The sequence below is a fragment of the Erigeron canadensis genome, chromosome 3, assembly GCF_010389155.1.
Source record: "Erigeron canadensis isolate Cc75 chromosome 3, C_canadensis_v1, whole genome shotgun sequence".
Classification (NCBI taxonomy): Eukaryota; Viridiplantae; Streptophyta; class Magnoliopsida; order Asterales; family Asteraceae; genus Erigeron; species Erigeron canadensis.
In genome coordinates, this window is record NC_057763.1 from 35,512,798 (window position 1) to 35,529,406 (window position 16,609).

At 32.4% G+C, this 16,609-nt stretch overlaps 2 protein-coding genes across 2 annotated transcripts; both read right to left on the bottom strand.

The window, feature by feature from the left end:
- Nucleotides 1–1,690: 1,690 nt before the first annotated feature.
- Nucleotides 1,691–3,246, bottom strand: LOC122594219. The gene is made up of 3 exons (XM_043766689.1): nt 3,105–3,246; nt 2,485–2,982; nt 1,691–2,378 (listed from the first exon to the last, which is right to left on the bottom strand). The coding sequence occupies exons 1-3, from the start codon at nt 3,190–3,192 to the stop codon at nt 1,861–1,863; spliced, it is 1,104 nt and encodes a 367-aa protein (XP_043622624.1). The 5' UTR covers nt 3,193–3,246; the 3' UTR covers nt 1,691–1,860.
- A 7,478-nt stretch (nt 3,247–10,724) lies between these two features.
- Nucleotides 10,725–12,911, bottom strand: LOC122592024 (probable GPI-anchored adhesin-like protein PGA55). The gene is made up of 5 exons (XM_043764238.1): nt 12,823–12,911; nt 12,500–12,686; nt 11,442–11,821; nt 11,104–11,170; nt 10,725–10,739 (listed from the first exon to the last, which is right to left on the bottom strand). Exons 1-5 carry the CDS (start codon nt 12,909–12,911, stop codon nt 10,725–10,727), a joined length of 738 nt encoding a protein of 245 aa, XP_043620173.1.
- Between the last annotated feature and the right edge of the window lie 3,698 nt (nt 12,912–16,609).

Genomic DNA, 16,609 nt, shown 5'->3' on the forward strand with positions numbered 1-16,609 from the left:
TCGAGACCTTGGAGTAAACTCCCCTGGGGCCTCGCATAGCAGGTTTAGTAAAACACCCCTGGCCACTGAGGTTTAACCCAGTGGTTTATTCTAATTTATCATTCTAATACCAAGAGCATGAAACTATTGTGAATTCTTTAGACAAAATATTGGCTGCTTATAAGACATTATGTCATCGGTGTGTTTGTATTTTTGCCTTCTGGACATGCCGTTGGATGAAGTCTGCTTGAACCGTCCACATTGGTAACATAACCAAAGAAAATGATAATGAGTAATGATGGATGAGACTAATTTGGTAATCTTAAACTTTTGAATTAACATGTGTCGGTACCAGATTTTAGGCATATGTTTAAGCCTACTGAATTGTTCACATATATCATTCAAGTCTCAACAATATATCATCAATAAACTTGGCTTTGACAAGAGTACAAGACGAGTTAGCTAAGAAAAAGATGATACCAAAAAACATGAAAGATGTCATTTATGTGTGTCGAAGAGAAACAAGATATTCGGGTTTTGACCACTCGTTTTAAAACGAGGAGCTCCTTACTCATATCCACAGGACACTCAAGTACATAGGTGATGGTACTTACGAAGGCTGTTTATGCAACATATTTGGAAACATAAAGGAAAGCATTTACCATGTTAAATGGATAAATGAACACAAAATAAGGCGACAAATATGATTAGTGTCAACTCTTCGACCCACAAATGTATGTCAGTATGTGAGGCACCCCATAAATTTATTTACTTCACACTGTATGTCAGTATGTGAGGCACCCCATAAAAATTACTTCACACTCAATTTTGTGTGTGTGAATGATTCCTTTCGTATGCATGAACTTATCTAATTTCAAAACTCCTTGATGCTTGCAAAGCTGCGATGGATCGAGTTCCAAGTTTGCAACACTTTTTGGTTTATATCACACGTCATAATAACTACGAGTACATGTCTGCATCTGTCTATGAAAAATGTGGATACATAAAATATGTTTTGAGTGGATAAGATTTCAGATTATTGTATCTGTACCTTGGTTACAATTAGTTAACTTTTTTCTTATTATACTATACCTTATTGCTGTATAAGGTTGTAGCCTAGCTATTTGTTAAAACGTACACTTAATTTTTTTAAGATGCGAGATGACCGGTGTATCTTTACAACTCGAATCTTAATTAAAACTTGTTACCTTATATATTTAGTCAACCTTTTCATTTTTACCATTAACTTATCTATACCCCTCATAAAAGTCGTAGCTTATTAGTTGAAGTGATTATAAGTTGTGAAATGATCACCTGTATAATAAATGATGGTTCTCCACTGGTCACTGGAGACGGTTTAACACCCCAGATATTCATTTTGTGTTGTATTTTTGAACATTTGTTGTAATAAGTTTGAGGTGGGTTTTTTTCCTCACTTTTGTCGGGTCTTAAATTAAAACTTAAAAGTGATTAATGCTTCAAGCGAAAAGATAGATTTCATATTCTTGCATAGCGGCATTGTAAATCTTAGGGTGGTATTGTAAGTTTAGAATCACTTGGTCAGGATTGATAATTATTAATTTCTAGAATCGAGCTAGTTTTTGTTTTATGTATACAATTTATATCTGTCTTCGAAAACAATCTCACACGATTAAATGGTGTAACAAGTTAGACTTAGCTTTCCTTTTATTCAATTAAAATGTGTCATATATAATCTTTAACTCAATGATCATACTAAACTAAAACATAATATGACATCGAGTAATTTTAGTCACTACATACTTGAATAAATGATATCATATAACAACGGTATGCAAGATCCTATCAATTCGATGCCTACTTCAACTCACGTATCGACATATAGACTTCCCTGATTTGTTTCTAGATAGGCCAAACCTTGACATCGTCCAAGACCGGGCCACAGAAATGACCGTAGTCATTTAACTTGGTGTGGTAAAAAGCACTGTAAAATGTGATTCTTGACCTTGTTTTTGTGGCTTTAAACTTGAGGCTTGCTGTCTTAAGACCACCCTTTCCATGAGATTCATACTTTACTTTTACGGTTTCTTTATCTGCAAAAGCCTCTACCATCATTGATCCATGACAGTCATTCTTTGCATCTCCTATGGTGAATGATAAGCTATAGACTTTGTTGGGCACAGTACGGATGATCTGTGCTATTGCAGTTTCTCGCCCTCCTACTAACTCAATAGCTGCTAGGCCCGTTGGTACTGAGAAGTGTTTGGAGTCTATGTATTTTGCTGGTTTTAGCGACTCGATGATCCATCCAGGGAGGGAAGAAATTACGTCGTGTATTTTGGGCAGGAGAAGGACTCCGGTTGAGTAGTTCTTGAACACGAATGGGCCGTTCTCAAAACCCCCGTTCTTCACCAAGTTTCCTACATGTTAGAATCAACCCATCCATTAATATGACTTTACAATTGTAAACATTGAATTGTTTTTTAACAGTTAATTATAAGTATTACCATTGTCGTTTTCATTTACCTTTAGCGTATCTAAGAGGCTTCATCTCCTTGATTGCAACGGCATCCAAGAGAGGACCACAAGCAGGATCCTCTTGAATACCAGGGTTATGAAAAGTGACCGTGACCCGACTTGAAGTGGCATTGAAAGCAAAAGCATAAGTGTCTCCTCCATCGCTACTATACAAGGTTTGAATAGGGAGGTCACTAGACTGACCAGAGGCCGAGATCCTTAGGACCTCGTCTTGGGCACAAGTTCTTGTGGCAGCAAATGTGAGTGAGTACACTCTACCCATCTTCACATTGACATTTTGGGATATCGTGGCTTCATTTCCAAGCCTCGCTGCGTGGGACCCACGTGGGATCGCAAAGTAGAACCCACTTGGTTGAGGCCCACCAGAGACGTACTCCACCATGCCCGAGATTACCCACTTGGGCAATGAGTACTTGCCTATGATCACCGTGTTCTTGAGGTTTGACGGTTTTGGAGCTTGTTCGAAGTTCCCATTTGCAAGAGGCCCTAATATATAAAAGAGTAACAAAAAAAAAGAGTAAGTTCTACTGTTAGGATATATCGTTTATATATGTAAAGTCTAGTTTTTCTTATATATGGGGCCAAATAAACTTGGTAACTTAACTTACCATCAAGAATTGTTCTAGCACGAGTAGCGGCTTGAGAATTCGATATAGTAGAAAACAGAAGGACACAAAGAAAGACAATAGAGGTCATTTTTCGGGTGTCAAAGAATAACAAGACTTTTTGTAATGACCGAATATTCGGAGATTAAATTTCTAGCTACAAGACACACTAGTACAAATGAGCCACAAAAGCTATATATATGCAACATTTTTAGAACTATCGAGGAAAGTAATACCACGTTAAATTTGCACAAAATCAGGCGACAAATGTGCTAAGTGTCGAGCTTTGGACCCACAAAACTAAGAGAGTCTCATTGGTGGCCGTGATTTGCTGTGAGTGAAGCTTCTTAGATTCCTTGCTTACACACGATCCTTTCTATTTTTAATCTTCTTGATGATTGCAAAATGTGGATCACTTTGCGCCTTTCGATATTTGTGACTAATACTTTTATGTTTATTTCACGTGATGATAACTAGATCTGTCTATGGAAAAGAGTGCATGCGTAAAATATGTTTTGAGTGTACGTAATGGTTTCCAATTGTAACACTAATTATTTCGTAATTTGGTCGACATTATTAGCTATTATATATATATATATATATATATATATTTGTTCAGATGCCAAAAAGTTAAAGTGACACTTTATACAATGTTAATATCTTGAATTAATTAGGATTTGCTAATATTGTACTAAATTTTAAGAAAAAGTCAGTTAGGACATATACTTCAATGGTTTTTGTTTGTTTTGACAATTGTAGTAGTATGACTAGCTTATTTCTTGTTCATTTAAAGAATCAAGTTTGTTTCTTTGTGACATCTAATGAGTGAATTCAATTCTAACTAATGCACCTCAAGCGATGGTCTAATTGTTATTGACTCATATACTTTCTGTCATATAGACAAACTTATTGAAACAACCCTTTTGGCACGATCACTCATTTTTAAATATGGTCATTGTGAAGAGGAAAAACATTTCCCTATCACAAAATTACACATGAAGCCAACAATTTTGAAATACATGACTAAGATAGCTGGTTATACAATATCCTAACTTTTCTATCTCTTTCGCGTTGCTAAATAGTAAAATATTTGGTCGTGTTAATTTACAAAGCTAGTGTGCATGTAAGAATTCTAGTGCCAAAACTATTAATTTATTGACAACATATATGTGTGCGTGTGTGTGCAGCAAAGGTATGGCAACAGAAATTGTATAATATTTTGTTAACACCTGTAAAATGGTCAATTATAAGCCTGCGATATAGAGTAGCTCATTATATATATATATATATATATATATATATATTGCCGGTAGAGCAGAGAGAAAAAAATAAAATTGAACTTTTGATCTGGACCATTGAAATTAATTTTACAAATCAATCTGGGTTTTTGAAATTAAAAATCTAGATATGGTAACTAATTAATTATACTAAATGTATAGTTTATATATATATATGGTAACATGTTTAAGATTTATTTCGTCTTTTTCCTATCTCTCATTTGGCAACGTTTTAATGATTTTTTTTTCTCATTTTTAACCCATTTTCAAACATGTCGCTTTTTATAATAATAAAAACTAGCTTAATATTCGATGAGTGACCGGGTTAAACGAATAATTATGTAACTTACAATATACGAAAGTTGTATTGGGGTTAGTTTATCATTATGAGTTAGAAAATAAAATTTAAAATATTAAATTCAACAAAAAAATAAAAACATTTTTAAATTGGTTGGAATAAAAATGTCGTTATTTCCAACCATTTTTAAACCGGGTTGTCAATATCATTACACAACCATTTATTTCTATTCAGTTTTCACGTACTCTTTATTTTCATTCATTCACTCTCAACCATACGATGGTTGTTCTCGACGGGAAGGTCTTGTCGGAGATGGTGGCTGACGGGATGGAAAGGTTGATGTAGATCTTGATAATTAGACAAAAATGAGAATACCACATCATAGCTATAAAATACCATTACGAGCATAATGATATCAAAAGTGTATTTGTCTGTTTGTTGGGTTTAGGTGGAAAAAAAAAAAGAGAAGGGTGAATCTAGCTATGATTAGTGGTAATATTTTGTTATTCAAATGGAAGAGTTAAAATATATAAATGTAAACTAAAAAAATGATTTTCTGATTAATTAAAAAATCATAAAGTGATTTATTTAGGGGGGGGGGGGGGAAGAAAAAATATATTATTACTTCAAATTTTTAATTAATGTATATAATATGTAAAAGTGTTTTTCTTAAGAAAAGTGAACAAGATAGCCGTGAAACCTAAATTTTAAAATATTTTTAGAGGTTATCAAGATAACTCACCCTACGAGTCTAATCCAAAATTTCACATCCATTATTTTTGTTAGTTTTATATTGTTTAGAATATCCATATATTATTTTATTAATTCAATCATATTTACTGTCATATAGTTTTTTACAACATATATTTATTAAGATTTTTTATTTTAAATTTTACAGATATATAATAATGTTTTAAATTATGTGGCCTATATATATTTTTCTTTTATATAGATAAAATACAATGTAACGTTTAGAAATATACTTAACATGATGTTTTAGTCATCTATAATGTACTTTAAAAGTTTATAGCAAGTTATTATATAATTTAAAATTTTGTATGAAAGAGTAAATAACTTTATATAGAACAACAATTAAAATAAATATAAGTATAATTATCTCTGGTTCGAGTTAATGGGTTCGGAATGCCGGTATATAATTATAATTATAATTTAAAATTTCTCAACCAAAACCTGTAACTCTGTCAGTTCGTTAACAGAAACCCAAGCACCAACCAACAAAACTAAAGTTTACGAGTTAAATGGTTTGGTGAGTTGATTTCAGGTGATATGGTTGGTGGTTGGCAGATTGATTTCAAGTAAATGGGTTGTAAGTTGTCTGATCAAATGAGTTGATGGGTCGATTTGTTTTAATTTTTTTATATAATTTAAAAATATTTTTGGGTTGACAGGTTGATCTATTAATCCAAAAGGTCAACTCGACCACGACCCAAAAACTCAAATTGACAGATTATCAGGTCGAGATTTCACAACCCTAACCCAAGTTTTCCAGGTTAATTTCAAGTCGAATTTCATGTAAGATCGAGTACATATATAAACGACTTCATACATGTTATACCTAAAAAAGTACAAGATTTTTTATCTTAACATATGTCCGTTTTCATAATAAACTTCAATATAATATACTATAAGACGTATATTTTTCACAATGTGTGATATATTACTAATAAATTTAGTTGGTAACCCGGTCACCAACCGAGTATTAATCTAGTTAACTTTTTGGTCCGTCAACTAAATATAATTCGATATTGAATAAGCTATAAAAAAAATGAATGAGGATAGATAAGTGTAATTAAATATTGGCTTAAAGATACGTCAGTTACATTTAATTGTTAGAAACTTGAATTCATTTTTTTTTCCTTTTTTTTTTTTAATCTTTATCATTGATTTTTTTTCTTAATCTTTATCATTGATTTTACACTACAAATGATGTTGCATTTGTCCACACTTTTAGTTAATACGAATAAATTAAAAATTTTGTCACATTTTTTTGTGTGTAAAAAAATATAGAAATAAAAGTGTAAAACTAAAAGTTCACATTTTTTAGTGTGGACTTTCATAATTATTTTGTAACAAATGTTGCGTGGACAAATGAGGTGTTACAAAATAATTATGAAAGTCCACACTAAAAAGTGTGAACTTTTAGTTTTACACACTTTTTAGTGTGGAGAAATTTCTACACACTTTTATTTCTATATATTTTTACACATATAAAAGTGTGACAAAACTTTTAATTTATTTACGGTAACTAAAAGTGTGAACAAATACAACATTGTTTGTAGCATTGTCATGTATTTATCATTTCTTGTTTAAGACTACCTTTCAGACACATTAAACAATTTTAGGCACATTTGATCATGATGTAAGCTTTTACCAAAAGAAGGGAAAAACAACAATGGTTCGTAATTCTATGTTCAAAATAACTAAAAAAATAATTATAAATCAAATTATAGTGTACTGAAGTTAGTAAAATCAATCGAGCCCGAAACGTTCATGTTATTTATAAATGGGAGATTCTCACTCATTTTGCAACGAGCATGGTACCCGGGCAACGCGGCGACGGTAGTGGGCACGACGGTTTAGTATTGTTGGTAACGGTATTATTTTTGGTGGTGGCGGTGTCAAGTCTCAAATGGGGTAGGTTAATGTAAAGGTGATAGTGAAATATTTAAAAAGATAAAGGTTTAAAGTGTTAATTACTAAAATAAATGTCAAGGGTAATTTTGATAATTCAAAGACAAAAATTACTGATAATAGAAAGAGACCTTTTGCTTTATAAGGAAGTATAGAGATTGGAATGACTCTATTTTCATCAAAGGTGACAATAGCAGCGCACGGTAATGTTTTGATTAGGAGTGTTCTTAACGCGGTCCAAACCGACAAAACCGAGAAACCGAGTCGAATTTGGACCGAAACCGAGTAGAACCGAAGATCACGGTCCAATCCACGGTCCCTATATATGATGCCAATCGGGTCTCGGTTCGGTCCGAGTTAAAACCGGAAAAAAAAACATGGTGGACCGAAGAACCGAGAAATGTGATGGAATTTAAAATATTATAGGATTCTATCTTTCTTTTATTTAATACAAATACCTTTTATTTAGCCTAAATATCCTAAATGGTTATAGTGGACGTTATTTTCTACTAGAAATCTTCAACAGTCGATTTTCCAAGTTTCAGACTTAACATTAAACCTAATCATATTCTTAATTAAATACTTATACCTATATCTATTAATGTCGGTTTTGAAAATCAGAGATATAGCTAGTCTGTAACTTTATATCAACTATCAATACTTAATACACAAATGTTATAGCAGGTAGTAGATCGACTAGTAGTATATATAAAATGATAACAGTTTGTAATTGTATGAATACATAAATGTCCTTAATCTTTAAACAATTCACAAGTGAAATTGGCTTGGCACAATGAAATCAATAAACTCCACTTTTGTAACATTAAAACAATGAATCAGTCACAACAAAGTAACACAACATGTGATTTTTGAATAGAAATTAAACAAACATGACACAAAAATTAAAGCCCAATACTCGGTCTTCAGTCCAACCTTTCAAACCCGAAAACCGACTATGAACTGAACCGAAGACGCCGGTCCGGTCCTCGGTTCTACGTTTTTTCAAAATAGGTTCTCGGTTCGGTCCCATACATGTCCGGTTCTTGGACCGTGAACACCCCTAATCACTTTGATAAGTTGTTATACGATAATTAAAAGTATGGAGATTAAAATAATAATTTCGATCTACATATAAGAGTAGTATTATCCATTTTTCAGAGTCAATAATAAAATCATATAAAAAAAAGTCCTCTAATAAGTTTATTAAATATTAATTGCCTATATACAAATTTGGCACAACCAAATATACGAAAATGCGACTACAAAAGTAATTAACGAAACATTTTGACTTGTAAACTGGCCTTCCACGTTAACATGCAACATCACTTGTACTGAACGCATTACAAGTTGTACGTAAAACTCATGATCATATTAAATTATCGTACGAATGAAATACGTACTAACCCAACCCTGACCATATATATATTACAATCACCGGATGGATTCTGTAATTAATTAATTAAGGAGAAGTGAAAACATCGATAGGTTCCAACCATTTATCACCAGGACTAGAATTAGTCGTATGATCCTGCTGCACTAGTACTAGACACTCAAACGTGTCTTTGATTTTTTGCAATCGTTTATGGTTTCGAATTCGCCTCAAAACAACTTCCTTATCGAAGGCTGCGGCTGCTGCAGCTGATTCATGATTATTATGAGCTATTTGGAGTTTAGTTGTCACCGGCTCGTCTTCGGTTTTTCTTAGTGTAGCCATATGATATTTTCCTCGAATCTATATCTTTATATGATATTTATGTATGATGAAAGGATATGAAATGAAATGAAAGTGTTTTTGAATGTTTGTGTTTGTGTGTGTATATATAGCAGTATAATATAAGGCGGTGGTTGGTTGGTTGGGGCGTTTATGTTTTCTGTGGGTTATATTATACTTTAGTACATTTGATTGGGGGAGAGTGACTGCAAATGGTTTTGTATGTTTTTGGTAGGAAAGCAACCGCTGGTTTGTTATTCAAAATTGGCTTCTTTTGTTTTTGTCATCTCAGTGGATTTCTTTTTGTCGATCTATAATGCATATCGATGTGTACTTGTAAAGATAGAATGGATAAAGTTTTACATAAAAAAATATGTATGCTTATAGATAAATGGATATAATTAAGAATGTTAGTCTATTAAAAAGTATATCAAAAGTTAGAATGCAACTCTAGTGGCAAGTCATGTGTTTATGTTGATACACGATGGTGAAAATATTTGAATAAGGAATTTTTTATTTTTAGTCATTAAACATTGATAAGATATAAATATATATGAACTATCAAATTTATCATTACATTACTTGTATAGCCTATGTTCGGATAAGATGAGATCGTGAAAGTACAATATTAGTATTATCCCTAAAAATCATGTAACCAATGGGCAACCTTGGAAAACAGAGGAAGAGGGCTATCCCATGGTTTTGACTTTATTTTATTAATTAATCACAGAGAAGGGATTAAGTGATAACCACATATATGGTGAGAACCATTGGAAAATCATCTCTAAAGGCTTTACCCTTAGCATTAAGGGCTACGCCCGTACCGTAACAACCGTCACCATCTCTTGAATCGCCACTCATCAAATCCATACCATTCCCATATGCGTCCGGTGACAACCCCTTTAGAACAGATATAGGGCAACGCCCGTACCGTATTCATACGTTTTCTTAACGCGTAACCCATATGATTTTTTATAATTTTTTTTTAATGGGTTTTTGTTAAAAGAAAATAAAAAACAAAAAAAAGTTGAAAAATGTGAAAAAAAAAAAGAAGCAAAGAGAGAATCTAGTAGTTCTCACGGTTCTCTCCATATATGTGGTTCTCACGTTAGCCCTACCCCATGTGTATATATATATATATATATATATATTACAATTCATTCATTTTAGAACTTTATTTTGATAATTTATTGTATTTTATTTTTTTTAACCAACAGAAAATTTATTGTATCGCGTTGAATAGTGAAACTTTGTGATAATCTGGTTTAATATTGATATTTGCTTAACCTTCAAAATCTCGTCCAGTCTTGGATTACGGCTCTGGTCACAACGAGAGTTTGAATTAACAATTTGCTGTAAGCTACTGCAGAGAATATAATAACTCTTTACTAGACAAATAACTCTCATGTAATCTTGCTGACTAAACAAATAAACAATACTCTGTAATAAGCTAATATTCCCATATGTATTTATAACTCGGGCCAGAAATAACAGAGAACTAGCCTTATGCATATAATAACTTCTAGACATTTTAAACCGCAAACAATATAATTATATAAGCATTATATGTTTTTTTCTCTTTGAATAAGCAAATTAAATTCCCCTATTAATTGCATCCTCCTATGAACCGTATATTATATTTATATACCGGTGATACCATAATTCCATATTACCCAAGCAGAAAGCTATTTTGCAGCTATCTGCAAGAAAATAGAATTATGATTAGACAACTTTTTATAGTTAGAACTTTAAACTAGTAACATTTACATTTACAAACATTTCATACAAAAATAATTCTGCTGAAGTCATTCTCCTTTCTCATATTAATTTGTTCTTAATACTCCATAATTGAATAACTTTGACTTGTCTTAATCTTGCATAAATTTGACTTGTCTAAAACTTGCATAACTTTGACTTGTCTAAAACGATTACCACCAACAAGTTTTGATTTGTTCGAAACTTTTTATAAACAAAATCTAAGTATCTAACTATTTAAGTATGCTTATATATTTAGACACTCGATAAAGAATAACGTAACCAGAATAAGCTAATTTAAGTGATTACCTGATAAATGAATGGATCAGTTCTCCCTCCAGCTCCTGACCTTCTCACCTCATTTTTCTTCAACAATCTATCATTTAAACACAATTAATCCAACTTAATCATGTACATGAGATGAATTATTCATAACAAGTGTCATGTACAGCACTCTTTTGATTAAAAAAATTACTGTTAAACATTCATTTCCTTTTTTATAAGAAAACAGATTTCAATTTTAAAACTGAAGTCAAGTAATTTGACGGTAAACTGACAATAAACATATCAAAACATTCCACCTGGCAGTGTAGGCCACGTGTCATGTTTCTATTGGCTGTATCTAAAAAAGGATATACTGTGTTTACATTCTCAAGGCTTTGCTAGTATCAGGACTGTCACCAAGCATCTCACGTATCCTCACTTCAGAAGCGAATCCAGAACGAGCCAGCACGTTCAATATGGCCTCAGATCGGTGTAACAGATGACGCGGGTTCAACTCCAAATACGACTTCATCTTCTTCTTCATTTTCACATCCCGAACCAACGCATTCTTCCTCCTATTCATTATTCTCGGCTTACAGCTAACTTCTGAGGTGGAGGTGGAAATCATGCTGCTAGATCCACCTGTTACAGTAGACGAGCCTTCTGTTATCTCTGATGAGCTACCACCGGACCTAACCACAGTTTTCGCCATTTTAGGACAATCAGATATCCATAACGTCCTTGATCTGCTCTTTCTCACGACCTGCAAATATATACAGTATTATCATAAATTCCAATAAATCCAAAATATAAATTCAAATCAAAATTAACTTAATTCCAAATTTTTAACTACAACAGATCAAGCTCTCCAACGATATAATTTCATTAAAAAATAGGAAAATTTCATATCGGAACACATATCCGAGCTACGCTGAAGCTCTGTAAGGATACAAATTCCGTATAAATACGAAAATTATATCGAGATCAATAATCGAGCAATATAACTGTTAATTTTACATACAATACAAAGTAGTTCAAATTGAAGTGATTATTACAGATTGCAAAACGTATATTCAAATCGACACCTAACGGAATTCATAATAAGCTAACAGACACACATAGATATATATATACACACAAAATTTCATACAGAAATCTAACGGAATTCATATGATTATTTGAAATATAAACCTAACAGAGTCCATAAGAAGCTAACATATAGATACAGAATATTATATAGAAACCTAACGCAACTTATAATTCACATATAGATAAAAAAAAAAAAAATCTATAGAAACCGTTTGCAATTGAAATTTAAATCAGAATTCTAGATCTACATAAACAAGCTCAGCTGATGATCGATTTCATATCAAAACAGAGCATGAATTTGATCGATCAGAATTTCGATACGATAGATACAGATAGTTATAGATACGAATACCTTGAGCTTCAATTCACGTTCAGAACGATAAATAGCGTTAGCAACCATACGAATTCCACGTCCGTACACTTCATCCGACGAAACATCACCGCTACTAACAGTAGACGAAGCAGACGATTTCGAAAACGATTTACTCAGAGATAAGCTCTCGGAACGATCAGCTTCATAATTAGATGTGATTTCCTCACTGTTAACACCAATCAAAACGGAAAATTATCATCAAACTTAAAAGTCAATGTAAAAGTCAAAGTATAGAAATCGTAAAATTGATGATTATGATGAATAATAATCGAATTTAAAATTAATTTAGCTGAGTGAATTACCTTGATGGAGAAGATGAAGATGATAAGGAAAGAAGGAGAAGAGATGAAGCAACAATCTGTTCGGATGAATTCGGAAACGGTGATTCCATTGGAGCTTAATTTATTACCAGTAATTAATTAATTAATTTGAATTTAATTTTTTTTTGTGTTTGGGATAATAGGCGGGAGGAAATTATAATTTGAATTTTTTGAAATGTTTGTGATTTGATCTGATTATTTGTTTGTAAATCAGGCGGTTAGTGTTTATCACATGCATGTGTGCATGTGTGTGTGTGTAACAGAATGATGGGTCGAATTAAAAGGATGTGACCCGAACCGGATTGTTGGAGTTTCTGAGTTTATATTTGTATTTGGGCTTTAAAAACCGGGTAATGGTTCGGGTGTGTGTTCACTTTTTAGCTACAAAATTGTCCATTTTATGAACTTAAATAGTTGAATTGAATATCGTGATTAGATATATGAGACTCTAAACCTTCAAACAAACAAAAATATTCTATTATTACAGATAAAAAGAGTACTTTTAAATATTAGTTAAAAGATCAATTGTCTTGAGGCAAGGAGACCTCTTGACTCTTGAGAGTTAAAGGGGTGTTTGGTAAGAGGGAATCATAAAAAATGAAAATGTAATAGAGAATGAAATAGTGAGAAAAATAATGAGTATTTGAAAGGAAAATGAATTTTGTTGTTTGATACCCGCAGAGAATGAATATATATAAAAAAAATTAATATTTTAAATAATAATACATTTATTACATATAACATCTTTAAAAAAAAAGATTTTTTTTTCCATTCTCACCCATTCTCTACAAATTGTAGAGAATGGAATTGATTATCCTTTCTTATTCCCTTTCTTCGTTGCAAACAAACAAGGGAAGTCTTTCTCATTCCCTGATGTGTCGTATTTTATACTCATTTCCCACAATGGATTTAGTCGCTTTTGCATGATTTATTAGTCGTTTTCGTATACATTTGGTGCATTTATGGTATTTGTTAGTGTTTCAGGTGATCAACAGGTACTTGAGCGTAATTCTGGAGGAAACGACATTTTTGAGGCAAAACAAGTGCTTACGAATGTTTTTCGAGACGCGTGGATAAAGATTGAGCTTAAGTCAATAGTCAAGGCCCACAGATGTGCCACACATTGGATTCGATTAGATGTTGCATGGAGCTACATTACATGATATATGCTATGAACTCATCTAGTAGCAAATTCATGATTAAGCATTAGACTAAGGCAAATTAATACGAGCAGATCCATGTACTATCACCTAGCAATTATAAAGCCAAATGATATATCATAACAATTGAAAGGTGGTGGTGTCTCGTGGATTATGTAGCCGAGAAGAAGACAGGCTCAAAGGTTTTGGGCCATTAATTGCGTGAGCCCAAAGAAAAGCCTAAAGGGCCAATGCCCTTTGTTTTCTGACTTGCTGCCGAGAAACAACATCAACTCAACAATATATATAGTTTAACAAGCTGCTCAATATTAATGGGGATGAGTACTAGGAGTTTTCGGGGGGTCGCCAGCAAGATTGGTACGAGAGGGTTTTGGAGGTCGGTTGGTGTGGGAGGCAATAATTCGAAGCAGCTGTCATAACATAATATCACAATTCAAGGAGCAGCTTACATTCGAATCAACAACAGCCGCTAGTCCAACCCGTTCGAATTCTTTTTCTCTTTTATTATTCTTATTAGTTACATATTGTAAGACTTTATTATCATACAATTATCATTATGAATTCTTTTTGTTTGACAATTATTAATTTTATTTGTCTTCCCATAAGTAGCTAAATTTTTTATTATTCGTCTTGATGTAGTGAGACAACATGTAGGATTGCACCATTTTATTAATTCAAAGTTGATTTCAATTATCGTTGTGTCGAGATCTTGATGATTTAATTCCTTATTAATTATTATTTTGATATTGGTGGCATATGTGTTCTTCGTTAGTGGTACTAGTTGAATACGTATGTAATTTTCAAATAATTATTTGTCTATAAACAGTTATCACTAGTTCATGTTATGATAGTGAATGTCATTTTAATAAAAGGAGTTATTTTGTCAACGTGTTGTGTAACGGTTGGTGGTACCACGTTATCTTCACATAGGTACAATTGTTAATTAAATAGTCAAATAAACTAGTTGGTTAGGAAAATTGTTTTAAGCATTGGTGGTACCTCCTTTTACAAAAGAACTGATTAGTTAGGTGATTTAAATGATTTTACAAACGTTGGTGGTACCAGTTTGTGTCTTTATTTTGTCATGATTATCTTTGTCAACTTAATTGAATTTGGACCTCATTTATGTGCAATCTGAATATGTTGTCGAGCGAAATCAAGATGGATGACTTTTAAATCTCTTTTGTCATAAAAAACACCAAATTCTCTTTTCGATTAATCCTGAGGGATTACTAATTTTTTTTCCACTAACTTTTGCAAAGTGACAACTCGGTCACAACCCCTTTTTATTTGAATTACTTTATTGTTAACAATTACTTAATTAAGTCCTTGTGTTCGACTTCGGATTTACCAAGTTAACTATACTGCATACGAACGGGTCCACTGCCTGCAAGTGTGTAGTAGTCAGTTGTTAGGTGATTCGTGTTATAAATTTTAAGACTCGAAATTACACATCATTCCCTTTCTCCCATTTCCATTCCAACATACCAAACACTCCCTTAAGTCTTGATTAAAAGGATGTTACTTAAAAATCTATATCTTAGACTAAATAGATTCTTAAAGTATAAAGTTTAAAAAATTTAAAAGTTTTGTTAATGACATCTTTAAGGCTGTCAGTATTAATTAACTTGATTCATTAAAATTTATACTTTGTCTTGTGAAAATTTAGGGGCTGGTTATTGATATATAAAGTACTCCTTTTTATGCATGTAATAAGTTTTTAATAACAACCTTAGGGCTGTTATTATCATTTTCTAAAAATTAATCACTATGTTTTTTACTAATTAGAATTGTATTTTTAAAACACACAACGATAAATCATTTTATAGTTATTTTGAGTAGAATAATACTGTAATAGTTAACGTGTGTTTTGACAAATTGTAATAAAAGGTAAACAAAGTTCATATATTCTTATAGAGTTGACCAATTATTTTAGGATATATACATATGATAGTATAGATAATTAAAAAGAAATGGATTGAGTCTAATTGATATAGTATAGATCATAAATCATATGTGAAAAGCGAAATTACCAAAATGTTTGTGTCAATTTTACAAAGAGATACAACGCAACAACAAAGACCAAATTCCTAGACAGGGTACGAGGGAGGTGAATTGTAGACAGTTTTACCTCTACCAAAAGGTCGAGAGACTGCTTCCATAAGGACCACCGGCCACAAAGAGGTGAAAGTCGAAAATTGTAAAGAGTTTAGTTATCATACCTGTCAGTCGCCGATAGCAAATAAGGAAATACCTGTCTATAAGGGTGTTGAGGGGGGGGGGGGGTTAGCAAGCATGCAACCTAACATACTTTAGCACAGGTTCGATAATACGTATACACTAGCCAACATGAGATAAGGAAACAACAATGCATACATGCATATAAAAATGGAACCAACCATGCAAGAAAAATAATTGGTGTTAAACACCCTACAACCATTCAAGAAAAATAATTGGTGCTAAACACCTTATGGAACAAAGTACTAAGGCCGTCTAGCTAGATTAAATCTTATTTCTCACATATACTCTCAAACCCCTAAACTAATCCTAGTCCTCTAAATCATCTCTCATTGGTCATGTCCTCCGACAAACAAGCATTTTGGGGTCAG

What these genes read in the sequence shown, in the direction of transcription:
- LOC122592024 (XM_043764238.1), bottom strand. Translation starts at nt 12,911, where the DNA reads ATGGAATCACCGTTTCCGAATTCATCCGAACAGATTGTTGCTTCATCT. An exon ending in TCTTCATCTTCTCCATCAAG is followed by an intron (nt 12,687 to 12,822) that starts GTAATTCACTCA and finishes TGGTGTTAACAG; the next exon opens with TGAGGAAATCACATCTAATT. An exon ending in ACTAGCAAAGCCTTGAGAAT is followed by an intron (nt 11,171 to 11,441) that starts GTAAACACAGTA and finishes TTTAAATGATAG; the next exon opens with ATTGTTGAAGAAAAATGAGG.
- LOC122594219 (XM_043766689.1), bottom strand. Translation starts at nt 3,192, where the DNA reads ATGACCTCTATTGTCTTTCTTTGTGTCCTTCTGTTTTCTACTATATCG. An exon ending in TGCTAGAACAATTCTTGATG is followed by an intron (nt 2,983 to 3,104) that starts GTAAGTTAAGTT and finishes TTTATATATTAG; the next exon opens with GGCCTCTTGCAAATGGGAAC. An exon ending in GCCTCTTAGATACGCTAAAG is followed by an intron (nt 2,379 to 2,484) that starts GTAAATGAAAAC and finishes TCTAACATGTAG; the next exon opens with GAAACTTGGTGAAGAACGGG.